This window comes from Anser cygnoides, chromosome 11, assembly GCF_040182565.1.
Source record: "Anser cygnoides isolate HZ-2024a breed goose chromosome 11, Taihu_goose_T2T_genome, whole genome shotgun sequence".
In the NCBI taxonomy this organism is placed as follows: domain Eukaryota; kingdom Metazoa; phylum Chordata; class Aves; order Anseriformes; family Anatidae; genus Anser; species Anser cygnoides.
The window spans coordinates 3735484-3757320 of NC_089883.1; the positions used below are offsets into that span (position 1 = coordinate 3735484).

The 21837-nt window shown below is 51.0% G+C and overlaps 1 protein-coding gene and 1 long non-coding RNA gene across 3 annotated transcripts in view; one reads left to right on the top strand and one right to left on the bottom strand.

Moving 5' to 3' along the window:
* Positions 1–2345: 2345 nt before the first annotated feature.
* Positions 2346–11105, bottom strand: LOC106036472 (uncharacterized). Its single transcript, XR_001207327.3, has 3 exons — positions 9700–11105; positions 9233–9421; positions 2346–2753 (listed from the first exon to the last, which is right to left on the bottom strand). It is a non-coding gene; the product is annotated as an uncharacterized lncRNA (long non-coding RNA).
* A 294-nt stretch (positions 11106–11399) lies between these two features.
* The window catches only part of ADAMTS17 (ADAM metallopeptidase with thrombospondin type 1 motif 17), a 177623-nt gene continuing 167185 nt past the window's right edge, over positions 11400–21837 (top strand). For both annotated transcript variants that reach the window (XM_048076347.2, XM_048076348.2), the window contains exons 1-2: positions 11400–11550; positions 12166–12527. In XM_048076347.2, the coding sequence (XP_047932304.2) occupies positions 11478–11550; positions 12166–12527 (435 nt within the window). In that variant the 5' untranslated portion in view covers positions 11400–11477. The remainder of the gene's footprint in view (positions 11551–12165; positions 12528–21837) is intronic.

Here is a 21837-nt window from a genome sequence, read left to right on the forward strand (position 1 = left end):
CACAGGCTTCTCCTGTGGTAGGTATGAAAAAGTCATTTAAAGGCGGCTTTCTCCAGCTCTTTAGGGGGAGCATTTTCTCACTCTGTCTCCGCATTTCTGCACAATGCTACTTGTGGTTTACAGGAGTTAACATAAGCAGAACATAAGCAGCAGAAAGAAGGTGAAAGCCCTGATGTCAATCCCTTGTCAAAGAATGGGAGTCAAGGAAACGGAGGTGATCAAAGCAATGTAATGTTCGCCATGGCTGAGCACAGAGGCTCTGGGAGTTTATATAACTGAAGTAGCCCCTGTAGGATTATTTGAAGTTTCTAGCTTAATAGAAGACAAGGCTGAAGACACAGGTCTAAGCTTCAACATATGATTCTGCAAATACAAAGTCATAACAATCCATGTAGGATAATGTTGTTGATGTTCCAATAGTCTGAAGATTTATGAAAATATCTTCTATTTATTCAGCTGGAAAGAGCCCTGTTCTTCTGGAGTTTTGTTACCCCATAAAGCATTCAGAGGAGACCCCATAATCATTTCAAAGTCAGAAACATTAAGTGGAATAACAAGTATAAACCCTATCCACAGTGACTTTGAAGTGCAAGAAGCATGCCACTGTAGCCATAGAATATTGCTGTGCTTTGAGCTGGGGTGGGAAGAAACAGCTCCCAGGCAGTTGTTTCAGGTGCTGGAAAGTCCATATTTTTCCTAACACAAAAGAAGCTGGTTTAAAAAAAAAATAGTTAAAATTGCGCAGTGAAATAGATGATTAAATTCCCACTGAAGTTCACTGGAGCTTTTCCCACGATGCTGATGAGAACTGGATCCAGACTTCAAGTGACTGGATGAAGGGATAACGGCGGCATGGCACTGCCGTACAGAAATACCTGCATTCTCCAGCCATCAGGGGCACAATCCCAGCGTTTCCCCCTCATGTAGCCCAGGGCAAAATCCTCCCCGGGAAGTAAGATCTCCTGTCTACATGCCACCCACCTAACACAGCTCTGCCTTTGTCTCTGCCCGAACGGCACGTATCTCCAGGCTGCACCAGTCAAAATCTCAGCAAAAGCTGCCATTGAAGGTAAACCTGTGACCCGAGGCCCAGGTTTCCAGGAAGAGGCAAACGATGAGCTGTGGTTATCACAATATCTTAGTGTGCAAGCGAGAGATGGCTGCTGAGCCTGAGGAGAAAAGGGAGCAGAGACAGACAAGACATAGAAACTGAAGCAAAAAGGTTGAAAAGAGTCACAAAGTGAAGCAGTAACAGGGAGAAAAAAAGCCCCAAGAGAAGGAGGAACAAGGCGGTAGTTCAGTAACGCTGCAGACCAGCCCTTTCCAAGCAGCCCAGGCCAGCTTTAGCTGCGATGAACTCTCTGTAGCCAGGAAAACTCCTTTTCCCCGAGCAGTAGCAGTTTCAGACTGAGCCCAGGCAATGAGTTACCACACAGCAGCAAAGGCAGCAGGATTTGGGAAACCTGGGCAGAAAGTCCGCCTGCTCTCACACTCCTTTAGAAAGTTCCTGGTATGGAAGTGAGGGTCCATGGGGGGGTTCAGCTTTTAGGGTGCTTTTCCTGACTGACCAGGACTCCTGTAGGGTCCTAGATGAACTCCCAGAAGAGTTCTGTGTTTGCTTTCTATAACGAAGAGCTGCTATAGAAGAAAGCTGCTAAAAGGCCTTTCTAGTGCTAATTTATACGGTCAAGTCACTTGGTTGTGTCACAGGCTACATGTAATGCACGAAAAGTTCCAGTATTTTAGAAGAAGAATCCATGGGAAGCAGGAGCAAAATCTTATCAGGTTGTGCTAAATCTTATCAGGCTGTGCAAATCCTACCTAGTTCCTTTGTTATTTCAAAGGAGGAATTATTCAGCAACCAAAGAATGTTTCACACATTTCCCTGTTGCAAGAGGCAGTGAGGTCAGACAGCAGTTGTGTGTTTGGAGCTTTTTTTCCCATTCGAACTTTTTGGATCTCACAAAGATGGCACTTGAGCAGAGAAAAGGACACTACAGGTATAGCCCCTTTGCCTGAAGGACTACCCTATAACCCATACTATGTTCCAGGACAAATACGGCTGCTCTGTCTCTTGTGGGCAATGATTTTTTTTTTTCTTTTAATTTCTTTTAACATTTAGGGACTGATCCAAAGCAAATGTCAGAGCTCAGCCATGCCTTGTGAGGTTAGCCCCATAGCCTGAGAGACGCAGAGTCCCCGCAGCCAGTCTGTGGCTGACTCCTTGTCCTGTGTCATGGAAGGGCCGCACTCCTTCCATTGCATGTCAGCGAGAGGAGGACTAATTCCTGCTCTCTAATGCACTGCAGAGCACAGGGAAACCTCCAGGTTTCTTCGGTTAACACATCAGAGCAGATTTTGCTTCCTGCCATGGGAATGGATGCCCCTCTGTGCTGCTGCATCCTAGAAGTGTAGGTGGAAGTGCAAAACACACAGCAAATGGCATGGTTGGTCGCCAGGGCATGGCAAACAGCACAGGGAACAGGAGAAAACGCCTCATATATGGGAAGTGAACACGCCTCGGGCCTTCCTCCTGGTTCCTAGCTCCCTTTGAAAAGCCCCGAGCAGCACTGCTGGTGTGTGCGTGCTGCAGGGGGGATGAGGAAGGAAAACTGTGTGAGTGCTCATGCCACTAAAAAGCGTGCAGTGGGTTACCTGGTTATTGCTGCAAGGGCCCACGAGGTGGCAATAGCAGGACACCGCTCCCTGCTCCGACACGGCTCCCATGGAACGTTTTTGTCCATCTTTTTGCCCTTAAAACAAATAAAAGATATTGTTAAAGATCGGGGTGCGAAAGCGGTTCTTGCAACTGGCAATTTCCCTTTGGTCAGCCTCACACCGCAAAACAAGTGGCTGGGGGGGGGGGGGGCGAAGAACATTAATCTTCTCTGGCTCTGCTTTACTGCTTGTACTTTTTTTTTATTTTTATCTTTATCGTTTATTTAAACCACGAATTTGTCAAGCCACAGAGTTTGCAGGTGCTAGTGATTGGAGCCCCAGTCTCACCTAGATCTCAAACACCTGCAATGGAAATAAGGACGATGAAACTCTCAGGTGATGAGGGTTACTCTGATGTCCCCCCTTAGGATTCTCTCTGCTCTGAGCATATAAAGGATCCACCCGAGAAAGGGAGCTCCTCTGGGAGGTGTTTGGTGTTTTGTATCTCTGCCAGCAATAAAGCAAAGCTCTAAGGGAAGAGGGGTTTGGGCCAGGTTCAGCGTGGGCGCGTATGAGGTAGGGATGGGTGGGATATCACCTCCCAAACACAAAAGGGGATGGAGGCTGAGGAGCTGTTGTGTACTGAATCCGTTCAATCCAAAAAGGCCGGAGCAATCCAAAGATTTGGGAATGCCAGGAAGCAGCTTTGTGTAAGAAAATCTGCCCAACGACAACCTCTACAAGGGCAGGAGGACGAATTACTTGGCTGCTGGCTGTGTGCTCGAGAAGACGAGGTATGTGGCAAGCTGCTGGGTGGACGGGGGCTGCGTCGCCCTGACAAGTGCGATGTACAGGGGCAGGGACTGAGCTATGGGGTTTGTGCTCCAAGAACCGTGCCCTAAAACACTTCCAAAACCACTGCAGCGTGCTGGCAGGAGGAACCACTGAAAAGCATTGCCTGTAGAAAGTTGTTCCAGAGTCTTAATGTAAATAAGCAGTGGTCACTGCCATGCCAGGTTGAAGCAGTCCCTAAGCAGTGTTAAATGCTGCACTGAAACTGGGATTTTTATAAATACAGAGCAGAGAGAAAAGATGAGTCGGACCAAAATCTAGATGTTTCACCCCAAGGACAGAGCATGTCTCAGGGCCTGGGTGCAGCACACTGCGTCTCTTCCCTCCCCACTGCTGTGGGGGTGGTTTTCCTCCACCACCAGGAGGAAGTTTTGGGCTTGGGCTCTGCGAGAGGTGTGCTGAGGAGCCCAGTGGCTCTGTAGCTGTACTAAGCCCTGGCTGAGATGACCCACCGAGCCAAGCAAACAGCTTGTGCGCGCCCACACTCCCCTCAAGTGTCAGCAGAAAAATGGGATCTGTTGGCATAAACAAGCTTCTTTAATCCCATTCAGCACAACCTTCGTGGTCAGACTGTGCTCAGCCATAGCTGCGTAGGGAGCTGTGAGCTGATTTGCTCTGATGGGAGCGAAGCATTTCCTGAAGCTCTCTCCGTGCACCGCTGTGCTCAAGCACCGCAGACCATGGATGGCAGCCTCCCGGGTTCCCATCTCCGGGTTTCTCTTTCAGAGCCAGGAGGTGGCTGGGTTTGCCTTCATCCCGGCAGGGGCAGGAGCTGAAGGTTGCCTGCCCGGTGCTTGCTGCAGGCAGGGGTTTGCCGGGGGCTGGTGCCCCGCTGCTGGCACGTTTTGCTCCATCCACAGCTCGCAGATGGTGCTGGGACCCTTCACGGCCAACAGGTTGCCCAACATGCATCCCCTCTCGTTCCTTGTGGGGGTCTGGCCCAGAACGCCAAAAAGGAGGCAGCTGTAATAGTCCTAGAGTGACGCTAATATTTTGCTTTTATGAACAAATACTTGCAACCGAGCCAAAGTCAATTGCCAGCTCTGCTGGGAGAGAGGATCTAGCATCAGAGAAGGATCTTGATTTTGTTCTTGGTTCGCTGTGTGACCTTGCAAATAATGACAGTGTTGGCCCCAAATGGACTGAGATGAGGTATTGGTGGCTGTTGTTGATTAAAGAGCAGGATGTGTTTCAGTCTGCAGAAGGATTGCTCCCTCCAGACCTCACACTGGCCCTCCATCTGCCTGGTTCTTCCCCAAGGGACTCCGAGCAGACTCTGCTGACACGGGCAGTTGGGTTTCCTTGCTGGCTGTGGATGAAAAGAGAGCTCTGGCTGGCACGGAAATGGTCCCAGCACATCACCCCCACCCTGCTCCCTCAGAATAAAGATGCTTCTGCTGTGTCAGGTCAGCTCGGGAGCCCAAAATGTGGGGCTTTTCCCGAGTAGGTAGGTGCTCCATGTGACCCCTAGGATGGGCAGCTATCAGATATATGCCAAGAGTTGGCCAAGCGTCCCAGTTTGTGTCTCCAGGCTGTGGAGCACGTGTTAAAGGCTGTGGGATGGCACGGTGGAGGCTGTCTGGCCACAACTGCCCCCAACTCCCTCCCTGCTGGTGCTGTTTGTCTTCCTGGGACAGTGCTGGGGAATCTGCTGACCCAACTGAGGGTGATGGGGAGGGAGCACGAAGGCTGAGTGCTCTGGAAGGGGGAACCGCAGAGGAGCCAAGTCTGGGGAGAGTGCTGGCAGAACTGTATTGTTGATTTTGATTTTAAAGCTCAGCTCCCGGCAGCTGGAGGCTTCAGTCTGTGGACTCTGCACCGCTTCTGACAGTGGCGTTACAGTGACGCTTGTGTGCAGCTCTGCACCCAAAATGGGAGCAACCAGGAAGGTTTGCACTAACTCAGGTAAAGGATTGGTCCAGTAGGGAAAGGGAACGCTGAATGCTGGCGCGTTGTTGGCCCTACCACTGCTCGTGGGTAAAAGGCAGAGGTTTTTTGGTTGATTTTGACTGAGAAGGGGTTTTCTACAAGTCCAGCCCGGGTTGTTAGTGGGGCTTGGCTTGGGACACGGTCCTTCCTCAGCTCTGTGCCACCGTGCAGTAGCACTTTGTGCCTGAAGGATGTCACCTTCTGCCTTGGTGCATCCCCACGGGCTCATGGCCCTGCAAGTGCTCCTGCAGCCCTGGTGGGCCGCAAAGTGGGGGGGAAAGTGCCTCGCTGGCTGGAGGAGAGCGGGCTCCTGTGCTGTGACCCACCTCGGAGCCTCAGCCGCGGTGCTTGGCGAGGGCCCCTGACCCCTGGTAATCCCTGCTCGTGGGGATATTGAGTTCTCTGTTTGCTTTGTGAGTGAAATTGGCCAAGACGCTGTGAAGGGAGGAGAGAGTGCTCTAGGGAGAGGTGTTAAAGAAATAGGAAAACATTATTAAGAGTGTTTTAGGTCAGCAGTTTCCCTTATTAGTACTCTCATGATGGAAAGAAGCCACTTTTAAGTCTGTGCAGTTGCACGAGGCCACCACGTACAGGCCCCTCACATCGACGCAGCTGGCTGCACCCAGCCCTCAGCATCACCTTTCTCTTCCAAGCCATGCACTGCATGCACTGCCTTCTTGCCTTACAGATCTCCTCCTCTGGCTTCTTGCCCCTGCTGCAAGGGCTATGCAGAGAATGAGGAGCCGTATGTGAAATATTCATTTTGAGGGGCAATCCTAGTCCAAGGCAGGTGTTGGATAGAAAAAGAAGTCTGAGAAGGAGAATGGGGACGCCAGCTGAAGGACAGCACCAGGAAAAGAAAGAAGTTGGCATCTGCGTGAAGGTCTCTGCTGTTGTCAGCTCCAGGCATTCAGTAAATCTCCCTCCACACACACACACACAAAAGAAATCACTTTTTGAGAAAGGATTGCTTTAAGCAATCCTATGGTTGGGAACGTCTTCCAGGCTTCTTGCAGCTCACGTTTCCCAGCCTGTCATGGGGTCAGACACGGAGTGACGGAGTTAAATGAGAAATAACAGTCTCATGACTGTGGGAGCCAAGGCTTGGAGAGGAACAACCCAAACAAACCATAAAATGGAACAAAAGAAAGTGCCAGCTATTCCCAGGTTCCTGATAACATCATCAGAGGTGGCAACACTGGACTTCATAAAAAGCCTCGCTGAACTTTAGGGTCAGGCTCAAACAACGACAGCTCTTTCCTTTGTCCATTTGTTCCTGCATGCCTGGGGAGTGACGTGTGGCTGATTATTATTGCCTGGGTGATGGCTATCTGTGCGCCGATCTCAGATACCAAACAGACCCTGGACTAGCCTTGTCTGTGTAAAAATCCCAGCATGGTCTGCGTGGAAGTGGTGGTACTGCTGTGTTTTCAACCTCTGCGTTGGAGGGTGCAGATCTTCCAGCGTCCTGCAGCTGTGCTGCCCAATTGGGAGCACGTTCTTTTGTTTTTCTTGGCTTTTCTCACCCACAGTGGCAGGTGGGCAATGTGTTTTTCCGCTCCTCACAGCGTTGTACTGTGATCCCTCTAATGTCTGCACCAAGGCAGCAAGATGCCCCAGGAAGCTTTGTGCAAGCAGTAGCACACTGGTGTGGGGATGTAGCTGGATCTCTGCTCTCACAGGGGCAGGTGTGAAGCGACCTGGGATTTCAGGAGTCCGTTCCTCCTGAAATCATTCAGTCCCAACCCCACAAGGATATTTTTCTTCTGTTCTCCATACTCTATAAAAATAGGATGCTTTCTCCCATTGCAGCTGAGTGAAACTGTGAGGCTCCCGGAGAGGGGTGGACAGGAGGTGTTTGGGGAGAAAATAGCCAGGGAAGGAGCTCAGGACTGGGCTGTCCATTTTCAACCGGACTTGACAGAAGAGTCCCAGAAGGAGTTTTTCTTGCACAAGTTCAGGAGAATTGATGCAGTTGGAAGGAGAGACATCACAAGAGCCTCTGCAGAGGGCTACCCGAGTGGTATTGCACACTGGAGAATCCACGTGAGGGAGCACACCCTCAAACATGCTCTGTCCAGGGAAGAAGCTTTAACCCAACCTCTGGCTGACTGAAAGACTGCTCTGGAGGAAACCCACTTTTACAGGAACCTATAGAACTGCCAGTATTTATTTGATTGATTGCTTTAAGTGACAAAAGAGCTTCCCTCAGTCCTCCGTTATCATTAAACCCTCTGGCTTACCCGGGGGCATTTACAAGGATAACGGCACTAGGGCAGGTGCAGCCTGCGGCAGGGAGGGGAATCGCCTCTGCCCCCAAGGCTGCAGCAAGGCGAGGAGCTGCACGGGGAGCAGGATGCCATCAGAGCGTGCTGGGCAGGAAAGCCTTGCCCACACAGGCACTGCCCGCTCAGGACCAGGACAGGAAGGGTTTGGAGAGGGGTGCTGGGGAGAAGAGGGGAGGCTGAGCGGTGGCCAAGTTAACCCTTCGCGTGCTGGCATTTTCCAGGCGGCGAGCCAAAGGACTGCTCGGGAAGATGTATATAACACATGTCTGCAGTCTCCAAAGGGTTATTAACTGCGCAATAATGGCCATGAAACTTGGCTTCCTTGATGTACATTTAAAATTGTAAAAAATAAAAAAATAAATATATATATATAGAAAACATTAGCTTCAGAAGGGGAGAGGGCTTGTTTCCTAGAAACTGTGGGGCTAAATCCACTCTGATGGTGAGGAGGACTCCCCCCTGCAAGGGCTGGGGACAGAGGAGAAATGTGGTCACTGCAGCAGGACCACAGCCCCCTCCTGCCACGTGCGTTATCCTTATCAATAACAATTTCAAGACATTTCTGAAAAGCCCACGGTGTTAAATTAATAAAGCTTGTGTCTCAGTGGAGCTTTGTGATTTGCTTTCAATAAAACCACTGCTGCTCCTAACACGGTTTCCTCTTTTATTGCGTGGGTACCTCCACAGGGCCTTCTCCTTTTTGCCTGGCTCCAGCCTTTGCCAAGAGTAGGGCCTACCTGTGCCACTGCCCCTGATGCAGGGTGTTGCAGCCTCTTGGGCCCCTGCCCAGAGCTCTCTGCACTCTGCACCTCTGTGATGCTCAGAAAGGACCAGCTCTACCCCAGCGTGGTCTGCGCTGGCCAGCCCTGCCACGGAGTGAGTCCTTCCATGCAGTAAGTTACAGACTTCTCTTTATTAGCGCCCTTTTTTTCCCCACACTATTAAATTTATTCTTTCTTTGTACTGTTACTTTGGCAGAGGACTTCGGAAGGTGGGAGAAAGGCTCTACTAAATACTCACGCAAATCTACGACCCCCAGTCAAACCCTTTTGTTTGAGGGAAGAGCCGAGGCACCAGCTTTGGTCCCTCAGCAAATGAAGACGGCTGGTGGTCTGGGTTTAAACACGACTGTGTGGGGCTCAGGCCAGATTTGGCAGCTCACAAATCAGATTCCTCTTGGCTGTAGGAGTGGAGGATTGCCATGGGTGGGAGAGCTGTGGGGAAGCTGCTGCCCAGAGCTGCTGTGCCAGCCTGGGCTCTGGCCTCGGAGGGAGGTGCTGAAGTCATTGGCTTGCTGCAGGTCAGGGGGGAAACTCAGTTTCTGAGGTTCTGTTTTAGCCATGTTATGCCACAATATTGACATATGGAAAGACAGTCCCAAATAGAGTTTTTGTCTTATTTGCATGGGTTCTGAACCAGTCCTTTGGCTTTGGTAACTTATTTCTTGTTAGAGCACAGACCAAGCCTGAAAAGAGATAGGAAAATGCAGAGCTTTTAAATCTCACCTGATCTCACATTGAGAAAGTGAATTTGCGACATGGGTCCTGGCTTTGCTCAGATTTTGTCTGCTGGGAACTGGTTGTGGATCCTCGGTTTCACTCTTGCTGCTGATGGCTGGTAATGTCCTCCCAGTGCCGCCACACTGGGGAGACAAGTTTCCTTGTGGTTCTTGGTGCCTGGGACTGCCACAATGCCTGGAAGAGAGAAAATGGGGTTAACCTGCCCATCACAGCATGCAGCCAAGTATCTGGTAACATGATTTATACGCTACAATCACTGCTCGTGCAAGGCAACACAAGAAATCCTGAACAGAACTGGAAAACAAAACCTTTTCCACAGAAATGGAAAAGGTAAAACTGACAAGCAAGGGGCTGTCAGTTCTGACTGCAGCAGCATTTCTCAGCCTGAAGTCTCCAGACCATCACCCTGTCTGAACAAGCAAAGGCATGATCTTGAATGTCCGAGGTCCTACCTGTTGCTCTCTGTAGCAGATGGGGCACCTGGTAGCAAAGGCTGGTATGTCTTTAAGGGGACAGCTGGGCACCAGCTTTAAGGTTGCGAGAGATTCATGCAAGTTGGGAAAAGAGGCAGGTCTGGCTCAAGGAAGAGGGAGGCCAAACCCGTGTGATGGCTTGTGCTTTGTTTCCTCTTTTTGTTTGTCTTGCTGCAGTCTGGTTTCACCCCCAGTGAAAGCAGGGGACCACGTTGGGTGAAATTTCTTGAGTGGAAATCTTCGCTGACGATACTGCTGAAATAATGCTAAATTGACGTTTCTGTGTTCTCCCCTCCATTCTGTGTTAACCTGGTTGTCTGCAAAGCTTCTTGCCAGCCTTTTTCTTAGTTTCAAACGGCCCTTTTCTTAGCACTACCCCAGCTGCCTGCCGTCGCAGGGATGAGCATCCAAATCTGGTTCCCTTTCCTTGCGTCTCAGAGCCATTACCCCTGTCAGTACAACTTTGGACAATCTTTGTCTAAGTGCTGCACTGAGATCTGCCAGAGTCATTCGCACTCTTTTATGGGTCTTCCTTTGAATTCTTCAACGATTTCAGTAAAAAAAAAAAAAAGAGTTGCAGATTTTTGCACGAGATTAAAATCCAAGACGCTGCTCTGCTTGGCCGCGGCAGTTTAAAGCTGCTAACACGTTGGGTCTTTACTGCTTTCTACGACCCAGCCATGCCGGCAGCACAGGACCTGATCCAGAGCCCACCAAACGCAACGGAAATCTTCCTCCTGTTGGAAATCCCCCTCCTGCTTTCCACAAATCCCCCTCCTGCTTTCCACAGCCCCCGGACCAGGCTGGCTTCTGACCTCTGTGAAGCTGAGGACACGCAGGGCTTGGCTGAACCGTCAGGTAGGATGGAGCTCTTGGGGCTGTTGGATCTTGGTGAGGATGGAAGCGGTTGTGCGTGGCGAGGATGTGTGTGTGCGAGGACGTGTGTGTCACACACCTGGAGCGGGGAGAGGAGAGGGAGGTGCTGGCTGGATCCCTCCTCATCCTCTCCCAAAGCGTCCTCTTGACCAGCACCAACAGCCTGTCCTGCCTGCTTCAAATCACTCTCTCTCTTCAACAATTTTAAAGACCAGTCTTTGTATCTCGAGATTTATGTGCTAGGTTTTTGCTTTTTTCAGCATAACGGGTGTTTTGGGGAGTATACAAGATTGTCTAACATCTTTGTGCACCCAGATATTCAATTTTTCTGGTCTTTTGACAAATGAAGAGGGGATCAAGCCTTGGGATGCTGCTGGTGGAGAAGGCTACAGAAAATGACGGAATGGCTGGATTTATCAAGAGGAACTCATCAAACTTCTCATCAAAGCTCATCAAACTTCTTTCAGCAGCAGCAAAAAGCCCTGTGGCGGAGCTCTGCGGCCGGCTGGGCTGTGCCAGTGGCTTCGTGCCCCTCAGCGGGCGCCCACCCCTGGAGCAGGGGCTGCTGAGGACCCCAGGACGGCCCCAAGATGGCCCCAAGATGGCGCCCCAGCCCCTGAGGGGCAGCGAAGGGCGCCCCCCGCCGGCCGCCCCCACCCACGTGCCACCTCCCCCCTCCCCGCCCACCTCCTTCGCGCGCAGCCAATAAGCGAGCGGCAGGCGGGGAGAGGAGGAAGGCTCAGCCAATGGGCGCGCGGGGCCGCGGGCGGGGGGCGTGGCCGGGCGCCCAGCACGCCGCGGCTGCCGGCGGCGCCCCGTACTGCTGCCGAGGGCGGGCAGCGCGCACACGGCTCCGCTCCGCGCCCCGCCGCTGCCGGAAAATGTTCGACGGCTGCCTCCTGCCCCTCGTCTTCCCCTGCCTGCTGCTGCTGGGCGGGACGGACGCCGCCACAGGTAGCGCTGCGTTCCCCCGGCGGTGCCGGCGGTGCCGGTCCGGACCGCAGCGCACGCTCCGGGGCCGTGGCCCCCGCTCCGGTGTTCGCCTGCCTGCCCTCTCGCCGCTGCCGCGGGGCTCCGTGCGGAAAGCTGCAGGCTGTCCTTGGCTGCGGCTCGCTCTGCTTTTCCCCTTCTCCCTGCAGCTTTTTATTGGGGCTGGTGAAATGCGATGCTCGCGGCTGCGCTCTCTTTATTTTTTATTTTATTTTTTTTAACAAGTAGCTTCAGCCTGTGCTTCGCTCCTCTCTTCCCTGCGCGGCTTTGCCTCTAACGTCCGTGTGCGCACGGAGAGAGAAATAAATCCCTTTTCCCCCGCTGGCTCCATTGTCTCCGCTGCCTGCTCGCAGCTTCCAGCGCACGGAGCGGCCGAGCTGCAACCCGAGCTCGGGGCTGGCCCGGCCCGGCACGACGGGGCGGCCCCGCCGGGGGGGGGGGGGGGGGGGGGTGACGGGGGAGACGGCACGGGACCGGCCCCGGGGGGGGAGGCTGCGAGCCCCGGTCCGCCCCGTCGGGCCCGGGCAGCGACCGGCGGGGCTGCGAGCGCCTGAGCCCTTCTCCCCTTCTCGCCTGCAGCTGGCGGCGCGGAGCTGGAAGTGGTGATCCCGGAGCGAGTGGCGCTGGAGAAGATCCACCTGCTGCCGCCCGCCGGCCGAGGGGATCGCGGCGGCGGCGGCCCCCGGCGCCGACGGGCGCTGCAGCGGGCGGCGGAGGCCCTGCTGCTGCTGCGCCTGCCCGCCGCCGGCACCGAGCTCTACGTGCAGCTCCGCCGCGACCTCCGCTTCCTCGCCCGGGACTTCGTGGTGGAGCATCGGCGCGGGGAAGGGCGGCAGGCGCCCGGCCCCCGGCGGCCCTCGGAGGAGCGGCTCTGCTTCTACACGGGACACGTGCTGAACCGCAGCGACTCCTTCGCCTCCCTCAGCACCTGCGCCGGGCTGGTACTGGCACCCCGCCCCGACGGGTCCCCCGCGTCCCCTCAGGCTCCCGGCGCTGTGGCGAGCTTCACCGCTGTCCCCAGCCGCAGGGGGTTCCTCTCAGCTCCCGGCTTCGTGCTAAGGGAGATGCCCCACGGAGGCAAAAAGAGGCTGTGGGGTCGTGCAAGCGCCTCAGCGCCTCACCTCAGTACTTCCCCTCAGTGCCTCCCCTCAGCATTTCACCTCAGTACTTCCCCTCAACGCCTCGCCTCAGCACCCCACCTCAGTGCCTTCCCTCAGTGCCTCTCCTTAGCACCTTTCCTCAGTGCCTCCCCTCAACATTTCCCCTCAGTGTTTCCCCTCAGCCCCCGTCCCGCACTGTCTCCAGAGTCCCCCCATGAGGGCTTTCTGTCAGCCCCCGGCTCTCCGCTGTGGGAGCTGCCCCCGTACCCCAATGTCTGAGGGGCCGAGGCTCACCCCCACAGCGGACACTCATCTGTGGGGCTTGGAGAGAGCCACTGGGGCCGGTGAGCGCTCCTCTTGTGGCGCTGCCCGCCATTTGGGTGGTTGGTGGGTTCTGCCTGCCCTGGTCCCCTCTCCAGCAGGTGTAGGGGACACCGCGGTACAGCCTGGGACAGCGGGCGCCTCAGCAGGGCGCCGCTCCTTCAGTCCGCCCCTTCCACCCGGTGTCGGTGTGTGAGGGCCTTGTGTGGGGACACCTGTGGCACCGAGGGGGAGCCCAGGACCAGCCCTTTCAGGGTGTTTTTCCCAGCCAGGTGTCTGGGTTTCTCTGCCTGAGGATGTAGTGTTTTCAGGTGGCCCCGCAGGGTCTGGGATCTGTGAGCGTCCTGGCGAGAAGAGGTGGTCTTAGGTGGGACGGCTTGTATTATTCTCAGTGGAGGTTTAGAAGTCAAGACAAGGGATAGCTTGTAATAATTGCTGGTAGCTTGAAAGTACTTCAGAAGGTCACTGGGGCGTTAAGTGTGACTCCCAGTTAGTAGCCCTGGGACGCGTGCCTAACTTCTTGGTGCAGAACTGTTGACGGATATTTCACCTTAAACTCCTTTGCAGTGTTAAACACTCCGTGTGTTCTGCACTTCGGGCTTTCCTGAACCATATGAGGGCGCTGTGCCTCAGGTTTAAAAAAAAAAACACCACAAAGTGGCTTCAAGATGCTGAGTATTTGAGTGGCACTGTAAACTGAGCTGTGTGCCACCGAGGGCTTGCTGAGTTTAAGGCTGATACCTGTTTCAAGCTTTAAATCGCTAACAGCTCTCTGCTTTTGTCACCAGGCTCGTTTCATTAGTCCCATTCATGAAGTGCTGGGCTTCCAATGCTACCAACTCTAGCAGAGCTAAAAAACACACAAGACAGAGAAGGAATGTTTTAAAAAAAGAAGAATGTAGTTGTAGGCACAGCATTAACTGCCTGAGATCAGGGAATGGAGGAGGGGGAGAGAGAAAGATTGGCGATGCTCCCAGTAGAAAAGTTGGAAAAGAAACAAGACTAGTTAGTCTTTGTTCATTACTCTGCAAATATGAGCCGCAATATTGCAGGATCTGTTTATGTCATGAATTCTAAGCAATGACTAAATTGACATAACTGAGCTAGCTGACGTAATTTGGGATCAAAAAGTGACTTCTGTCAAAGCTGCTGGTTTGTGGCACTTCAGGGGACCAAAATCAATACTGCCACATGTGTAAGTGGCAGTGCTGGTAAAGCTCTGCTCACGTTTGCCTGTGAATCTGGTCCTGGGAGTGCTGAGAGTGGTGTGGGCAGATGTGTTGAGAGAGATGTGTTTCTGCATGTCAGGAGACTCCTTTCCTGTTACGGGAATCCTTTCATTTACTTTTCATTCAGATAATCACCAGGAATGGGGAAAGGGCTCAAAGCAGAGGCACAATACATATGAGTGAGTGAGGCTTATAACACCTTCGTGAACTGAAAAAGAGAGAGCAGAAAACTAAGTGTCTTTAGGCTGAACCCAAACTTCAGATGAACCTCATACTAACTTTTGAAATGGGTTCACTAAGTTGACCCACGTCACCATGTAGACTGTATTCCGGCTAAATTGACCTTTTGGCTTCTTAATCCAATTTGTAAACATGAAACGTAGCAGATTTTAGCCTCCTTTCACAGTGTTTACTCAGCCTTTTGCAGTGGCTGCGCTAAATCCACGTACCTGCAGTGAAAGCTATGCGACTTAGTGGGAAGATGCTTCCAGGGATCAGAGGAATGAAGAGTTTGCCTCAGATTATCTAGGAATACCTTGAATCTAGAGTGGAACCGAAGTGAGGTGACTTTAGAGCCCAATTTGTTTGCCTTCTAGTTGGCAATTAAAATACCCAAACCATTGCTACAGCACACTTTGAATTTTCCAGTTGCTTCCTTAGGTATAGTTTGCAGCAGAAAGAATAGAGCTTTGCCCTCAGCAGCAGCACAGCTTCACAGGTGGGAAAACAGTCAAGGCTTGCGTGCTGGGCTGAAAGAAGGAGCTTGGTTGTGGAAACCTTGCCTCCTGTGTATCCTGTCGTTCGTGTCTTGAGCAATGCTAGCGCTGCAGTGGGATGTTTCCTGAAAAATTCACTGTGGGAGTGCTAATAGGGCTGGAAACGGATGCTCGAGGCATCTCAATGAGAAAAGCTGGTCGATCAGAGGTAATAATACTGGATCCTGATCTCCAGCTGGCTCAGACTTTGTTGTAATTGTATTCCTCAACCATGCCATAAATCACACAAAAAGTGATATAAAATGACCAGGGCAGGTGGAGTTCTAAGGAAAACAAAATCCCTGATGCAGTGGCATGAAAACTGAGCCAACACCAGACTGAGCAATTGCTTCCTGGTGGTTTTATCAGATTCCCAGCATGACATCTGAAGGTTACGTTTTGTTTTTTAAACTCTCCTTGCAGATGCTGCTCTTAACCACTGTCGTGTGTTGTAGTTTCCTGCTGCAGCTTGCAATTGCATCGAGAAGGGTGGCTTGTAGCTGTACCAGGCCGTGACGTGTTGAGGATGGTCTACCTAAGGTCCTGTCTACGTGGTTAAAGGTACCACTTGTGAGGACACTGCAACTTTCCCATCCTCCTTGACAACCTGGGAACTGCCGCGTAGATGAGAGTTACTGAGTTCCCAAAAAGCGCTACTGCCTTCAACTTGGCAGGACTGCGCCTCGTCTGGGGAATTCAGTTGTGCAAACACTTGGCTTCTGACCACACCGCAGGACTGAACTGACCTTTCCTGGTGCTGCAGGGACACGGGCAGGAGCACAGTGCTGCACCTCATTTGACCGATGCTACAAGACAGTGTGCAGCACAGGAAATCGCTGCTTTTTTGGGAAGTTCCTGCTATGTAAGGCCACGACGTGTGTTGTCTTGAGGTGAATTGTGTCGTGGCTTAAGGCCTCTGCTTCCAGCAGTCTGAGATCAGATTGTAGATGAATTATGTCTCTTTCCAGGGTGGAAATTCCAGTTTGCTTGAGACTTCTCAGAACTATTCCTCCACTGCTTTCAGGTGAAATTTCAGTTATGTTTTGCCTGTTGCTCTCCGTGTGCTGCCCTTACCCTCTCTAGCAAAGTTTGGCAGGGCAGCGTTACGTTTTGCAGCGCTTCTTTGGTTGAAGCGCAGGGTGCACAGTAGAGGAGGCCCTTTCAGCACGATCTATTTGTGCTGTGACTGCAGCGGTGCTTGTTTTGAGTCCTAGTGTGAATTATCTTGTCTTGCAGACCCAAGAGAGAGGAAATAGGCAGGGCCCTTTGGCTTCTGGGGAGGCTTCTTCCCCAGCTGCTTGCTGCAGAATGCTGCTTCAAGCTGTCTCTGAAATGAGGGATTCCCAAAGACTTTGATGTATTTCATTTGTTGTTTTTTTTTTTATACTTCTTGCTAGAGTCATTTGGACATGCTGAAGTGCAGTCTGTTGGACTGCGGTGTCAGTGCAGTACAGCTGGTATAGGCTGTTCTTATTTTTGTACCTAAAGTTTTGAAAAAGTTAAAGTTTTCAGAGGGCGATGGGTACATCCAAATGAGCGTTAGGTTTTGATTTAAACAGACTTCAGGTTCACGTCTAGGAGCCTTGTGTAGTCGTGTATGATCAACACAGAGAAGAAAAGGAGTTCTTTTCTTCCGAGCGTGTATGGTGACCTTTGGCAAACCTCATGCAGCTCCCAGTGGACACAGGTCCAACCTCTTCAAATATTTCTGAACAGTGACTCTTCATTTGCATCCCCTGCACCTCCCAGTTTGGTACCATCCACAGACTTCATGAGGGTGTAGATGCTGGTAAATTTTGGCAAGTGTGGGCAAAGAGAGATGACAGAGCATCCCTCTGGACCTTGTTGTGTCAGCCAGCTGTTTCCTTTTTTCAGGAAGGTTGGGCAGAGATTCTGTAAGTTTGGTGGAGGTGATAAGGCAAAATGGTTATTATTATAGGGTCGTGATTGTCATTTGGGTACTGAACAAGGTTAAATGCCAAACATGTATTTGCCGGTTAGCTGGAAGAAGAGGAAGATGGGCGCTTCGAGTGAGTGCCTCCCCGATGCTTTGTCCCGTTTCTTAGCTAGCCTAGGTTGGTGAATCGTCCCTTTGGTTGTGTTGGCCTTTCTTCATTGACTGTTGGGGAGATGATGCCTGTTTTGATGCGGGTGTCTGAAGCTTGGTGAACTCGATCCCTTTCCAGTGGTAACAAGTGCTTTGTGTGCGCAACAGGGCAGTGCTGCCCTTCAGGTGACTGCAAGAGCCTCTGCTGTGATGGAAAGCAGGGCAGTGCAGGCATGCTAGGATTATAAGATGATATGATTTCCCCTCAGGAAACCTTCAGCTCTGTCAAATCCTCTCGTCCAGGAGACGAGCTGTTTGGCATTCATCCATATCTGGTCCATAAGCTGCAAAGTTAAACCTCTTAAAATTGCTGTGCTGGGTTTCTTTGCGCTGGGATTTTCTTTCTCCTTCCACAGTGAACAAAAGGGAGTTTTCCTCGCTCGGCAGTCTCGGAGGCAGGGGCAGGTCGAGGTGGAGGTGCAGGCAGATACTCGTGGGTATGCCCAGCTCTCACCACCGAGTGTAAGCCTGAAATGATGCTGGAGCAAGGCCTGGCTTAAAGCTCTTGTTTTAAATTCGCTTGAATTGCACTTGTAAATAATAATTAACTTAAAGCCGAGGCATGGCTGATAAGGACAGGTCTGAAAGCCACATGAAGTTTATTAAATTCAATCCATGTTGTTTTTTCTTCTTCATTCTAGGTATTGACTTCATGTTAACTTTGAGGAAACGGTTAAATTCAGATTTACGTGTAACACTTGAGAAATTGAGAAGGGGATGGAATTTGTCAGATGATTATAACTATTTTCTGCGTGTTCATATGTTTGTAACTAATGAACACTTAAGAGAGAAAGAAAAATCTGTTCAAGATTCGGCTTTCCACAGATCTCATTCGAAGATGTTGTGAAAATCAAAAGGGCTGGAAAAACAGCGTAACTGCTGGAGGCTGTTAACATGGGGGAAGGCTCAGCCCCGCGTGCAGAGAACGCTGAAGACTTTGGGTTCCTGTCCTCAGTTAGCCCTCAAGCTGTCGCAGCTCCCCCAGCACTACCAGGGGACGGAGTAGTGGAGCCGGGCCGGTGTGGTTAAAAACGCCGAGTGCCAGCCCTAGCGGTCCCTTTGCTGCTGTTGTAATTTTGGTGGGATGGGGTGAGGACCTGCCTCCTTCCCTGCTGTCGTTTATTTAGCCTGGAAAAAGGCGCGGTGACCCCGGAGATGTGTAGAGGAAGGCTGAGCCAGGGGTAGCACGAGAGGAGATTGGAGAGGACGGCGATGTTTTCTTGCTCAGGTGACCAACGTGTGTATAAAACTCTAGATCACAAGAAGGCAAGAAGCGTGCGTGTGACCATTTTGGTGGTTTGGAGAACAAGATTCTCCAGCGGTTTTGCTAGCGAGCGGTGTTGAGCTGATTTTTAAATACAGGATAATATGGAAGAAGTAGCCACTGCTGAGCACTGTGGTCAGAGGGGCTGTAGTGGGCAGCGTACCTTAAAGTTTTAATTGACGTGCCGGTTTGGTTGCCTGCCTTCTGAGGCTGAAATTATTCCATCCTGTCCTGTTAGCGAAGCTGAGTGATTGTCAGCTATATGGTCCGGTCGTGCTAACTGTAAAATCCGGATTAGATTAATAATACAGATGACGATGAATTTAGAATCACAGAATCATTAAGGTTGGAAAAGCCCTCTGAGATCATCTGGTCCAACCGTCCCCCTGCCACCAATGTCACCCACTGAACCATGTCCCCAAGCACCAGGCCCAACCTTTCCTTGAACACCCCCAGGGACGGTGACTCCACCACCTCCCTGGGCAACCCGTCCCAATGCCTGACCGCTCTTTCTGAGAAGAAATGTCTCCTCATTTCCAACCTGAACCTCCCCTGGCACAACTTGAGGCCATTCCCTCTGGTCCTATCACTGGTTATCTGCGAGAAGAGGCTGGCCCCCAGCTCCCCACAGCTTCCTTTCAGGGAGTTGTAGAGAGCAATAAGGTAAGAGGGAGAATAAGGTCTCCCCTGAGAGAGTGAGCTGAACTTCTAAGCCCCTCTGAATTTTTGTGTTCTGATGACTCCTGTGTCTCAGGTGTTCCGGGATGGCCGGGCTGGGCAACAGCCGCCTGTTTTCCAGGACGCTGAGCAGCACTAGCATCCAGTGCAGTGCCTGGTCCTGCTCCTATGGGCTCTCAGGATGAGAGGGAATATGCCAGCTTTTGAGCTGTATCACCCCAGGCAGACGTGGATTAGCAACTCCAAAGCATTTTATTTAACTGGAATAATTTCCAGAGACATGGAAAGATAGCTCTGACAGTTACGTAGCCTTCTGTTTTACTTCTTTATCTTCAAACTCTAGCTTTTTGCAGTCCATGAAGATCGCATAGACTAGAGAAGAACTCGGAGCATTTGTCTAGTGCCGACGGCCAGTATCTCCTGCTGAGGTTAGCGCAGCGTAGCATGTGGTAGTTGGAGTAGTCTGGAGTTGACAGAGGCAATATGAGGAATGCATTTCATATGGAAAAAGCAAAATAATGACCAGAGTATTCGGGTTACTAGGTCAGAAATTTTCATCTGGGCCAACAGGTTTGAGGACTCTCTAGAACCCAACTGGCAAGGTTAGGGAAAATTGTAGCTCCCAAGGAATACTTTACAGGCCCAATCCTGCAAATCTTTCCTGCTTGAAACTCTAGTTGGCTTGTCAGATTAAACTTGAGATTGCTTCTTAACCTATTCCAGGGTGAAGACGCATGGCTCTTTCCCTCCGTAGGTTTCACAATTCCAAAGCAAATGTGAAACATAAGTCCTTTCCAATGGTTTAAATTATTTTCACACTTGATGCCAGAAAGTTGGGATAATGTCGGGTGGTGATGAAACTGACTTCTTCTTACATATTTTTGGCACCAACAAAAATGGTTGGCAGGGTTTCAGGAGCTCTGGTGTGGCTTTTAGTACCATGGCACCAGATTTACAACCCTTCTTCTAAATAATTAAAACCTATATTAAATAAGGGGGCTGGGGCTACCTCCCAGCTGGAAGATTGGAACAAGGAGGGGAAGTAGCGGAGAGCATCGTAAAGGAGGCTGGAAGAATAAGTCGCAGGAGTTTTCGGTGTCTCTGAAGCAACTCTGACAAAGCCCAACTTGTAACGTAAGTGAAGAGGAATTCCCTTTGGAAACTCCAGGGCAAAGTGGGTCTTGTAAACCGGTGTGTATTCTGAAGGGGCAAGAAAAAAAAACCTGTTTTTCTTTGTAAATGGGAGCCCTTCTGGGACATTTTAGGTAATCGGACCTCAAAAGAGGTCTCTCTTTTCTCTTTTGAGACACAGGACTAATTGTTATCAGCATGCTTTGCAGCCCTGGCAAATAGAAACACTGATTTCTTCAAGTGCACTTTGAAAAGTAGTGACCCTTTGCGAGAGATCCTGCTTTTCCCCTGAATGCTGTTCAGTTTGTACGGCTGTCAGAAGATGAGAGCTCTCATTTCTCTTAGCAGAAATTCCTCTTGCTGGAAATACTAGGCCAAAGGGATTTCCTGGGTGTACGTGAGGACTGAATTTGGCAGGGAGGTGTGGAAATGTACAATTTACAGTACGTATGTAATGTATATTATAAATCATATTAGTACAGTCAGCTGTTGAATATATAGAATTTGCATGTACGTGCAGAGCATTTCTTTGGATGGCTGCCTGGCTGGCACAGAGCTCAGTGACGGGTCAGGGGAGTCTAGTCTGCCTTTCTGTGTTTGGGATGGGTGTTACAGTCGGGCAACATACAGGAGCCCTTTGTAAGCCCCTTTACCTACCAGGTGTACCAGAGGCACAGTCTGGTGCCTCCTGGCAGGCCACGCGAAGCCCTCCTTTGCTAGCAGAAGTTGGATCAGACCTAGAGAGTTCTTCCAAGGGACTGCATTACAGAGGGCTGTATTTCAAGACTTTTCATTGCCATACAAATAACGTTGGATCAGTACAATGAAAAGGAAGTAAAAAAAAAAAAACACCCTCATTGTACATATTCACGTTTCTCCAGTGTGCTATAAGCTTGGCGTTGATTACTAAACCTAGAAGCTTTGTTAAGTTTTAAGGTGATATCTTTGCTTTTGCTCTCTTCCTTTGATGCCAGAAAAGGAGTGGGAAAGGCATAAAAGACCCTTGAAAACTATCGGTTAGAAGCAGAGGAGGGCTCTCCAGGGGCAGAAGCTGCCTTCCAAAGATGTTCTTGCCAGCCCTGGTGTAAGGTCTGGACCTGGTGCAAGAAAGGCAGGGTTTTAGTGCTCTGACCTGTAGCCTGTGCAGTCTACTGTTATTTAGACAAGGCCTTTGTCTTCCTCGTGTTACATATTCCAGGAATGGTGGAAAAGTTTGTCGCTGGGAAGGTAAAACAGTCCATTCCCAGCTTGACCCCCGAAACCCAACCCATGGCTTGCAGGGAGAGCAGTAATTTTATGTGGCCCCTACTGCCGTCAGTAAAAGCTGTTTGGTCCCCATACCAAAAAGTGTGGGTGGCTCTGCAAGTCGCGCTTAGGACTTCACTTCAACACTTAGTGTTGTCTGCAGGAATGACGTGTGTAGCTGGGTCTCCTGTTTGCAGGCAGCCTTGCTCTGCTGAGATACTAAATGCCATTTGATAACAGCGCAATTCTGGCTGTCAGTTAGAAAGGTGGTTATGAAAGCATTTCTTTAATAGGGTTTATTTTTTCTCGTGTGAGCTGAGCATCTCGTAAGGCGTACATATATATGCCTCCAGATAGAGCGGTGTTCTAGCTGCAGGGAGAGGAAGAACTCAAAGGCAAGGCGTTGACAAGAACCCCTCCT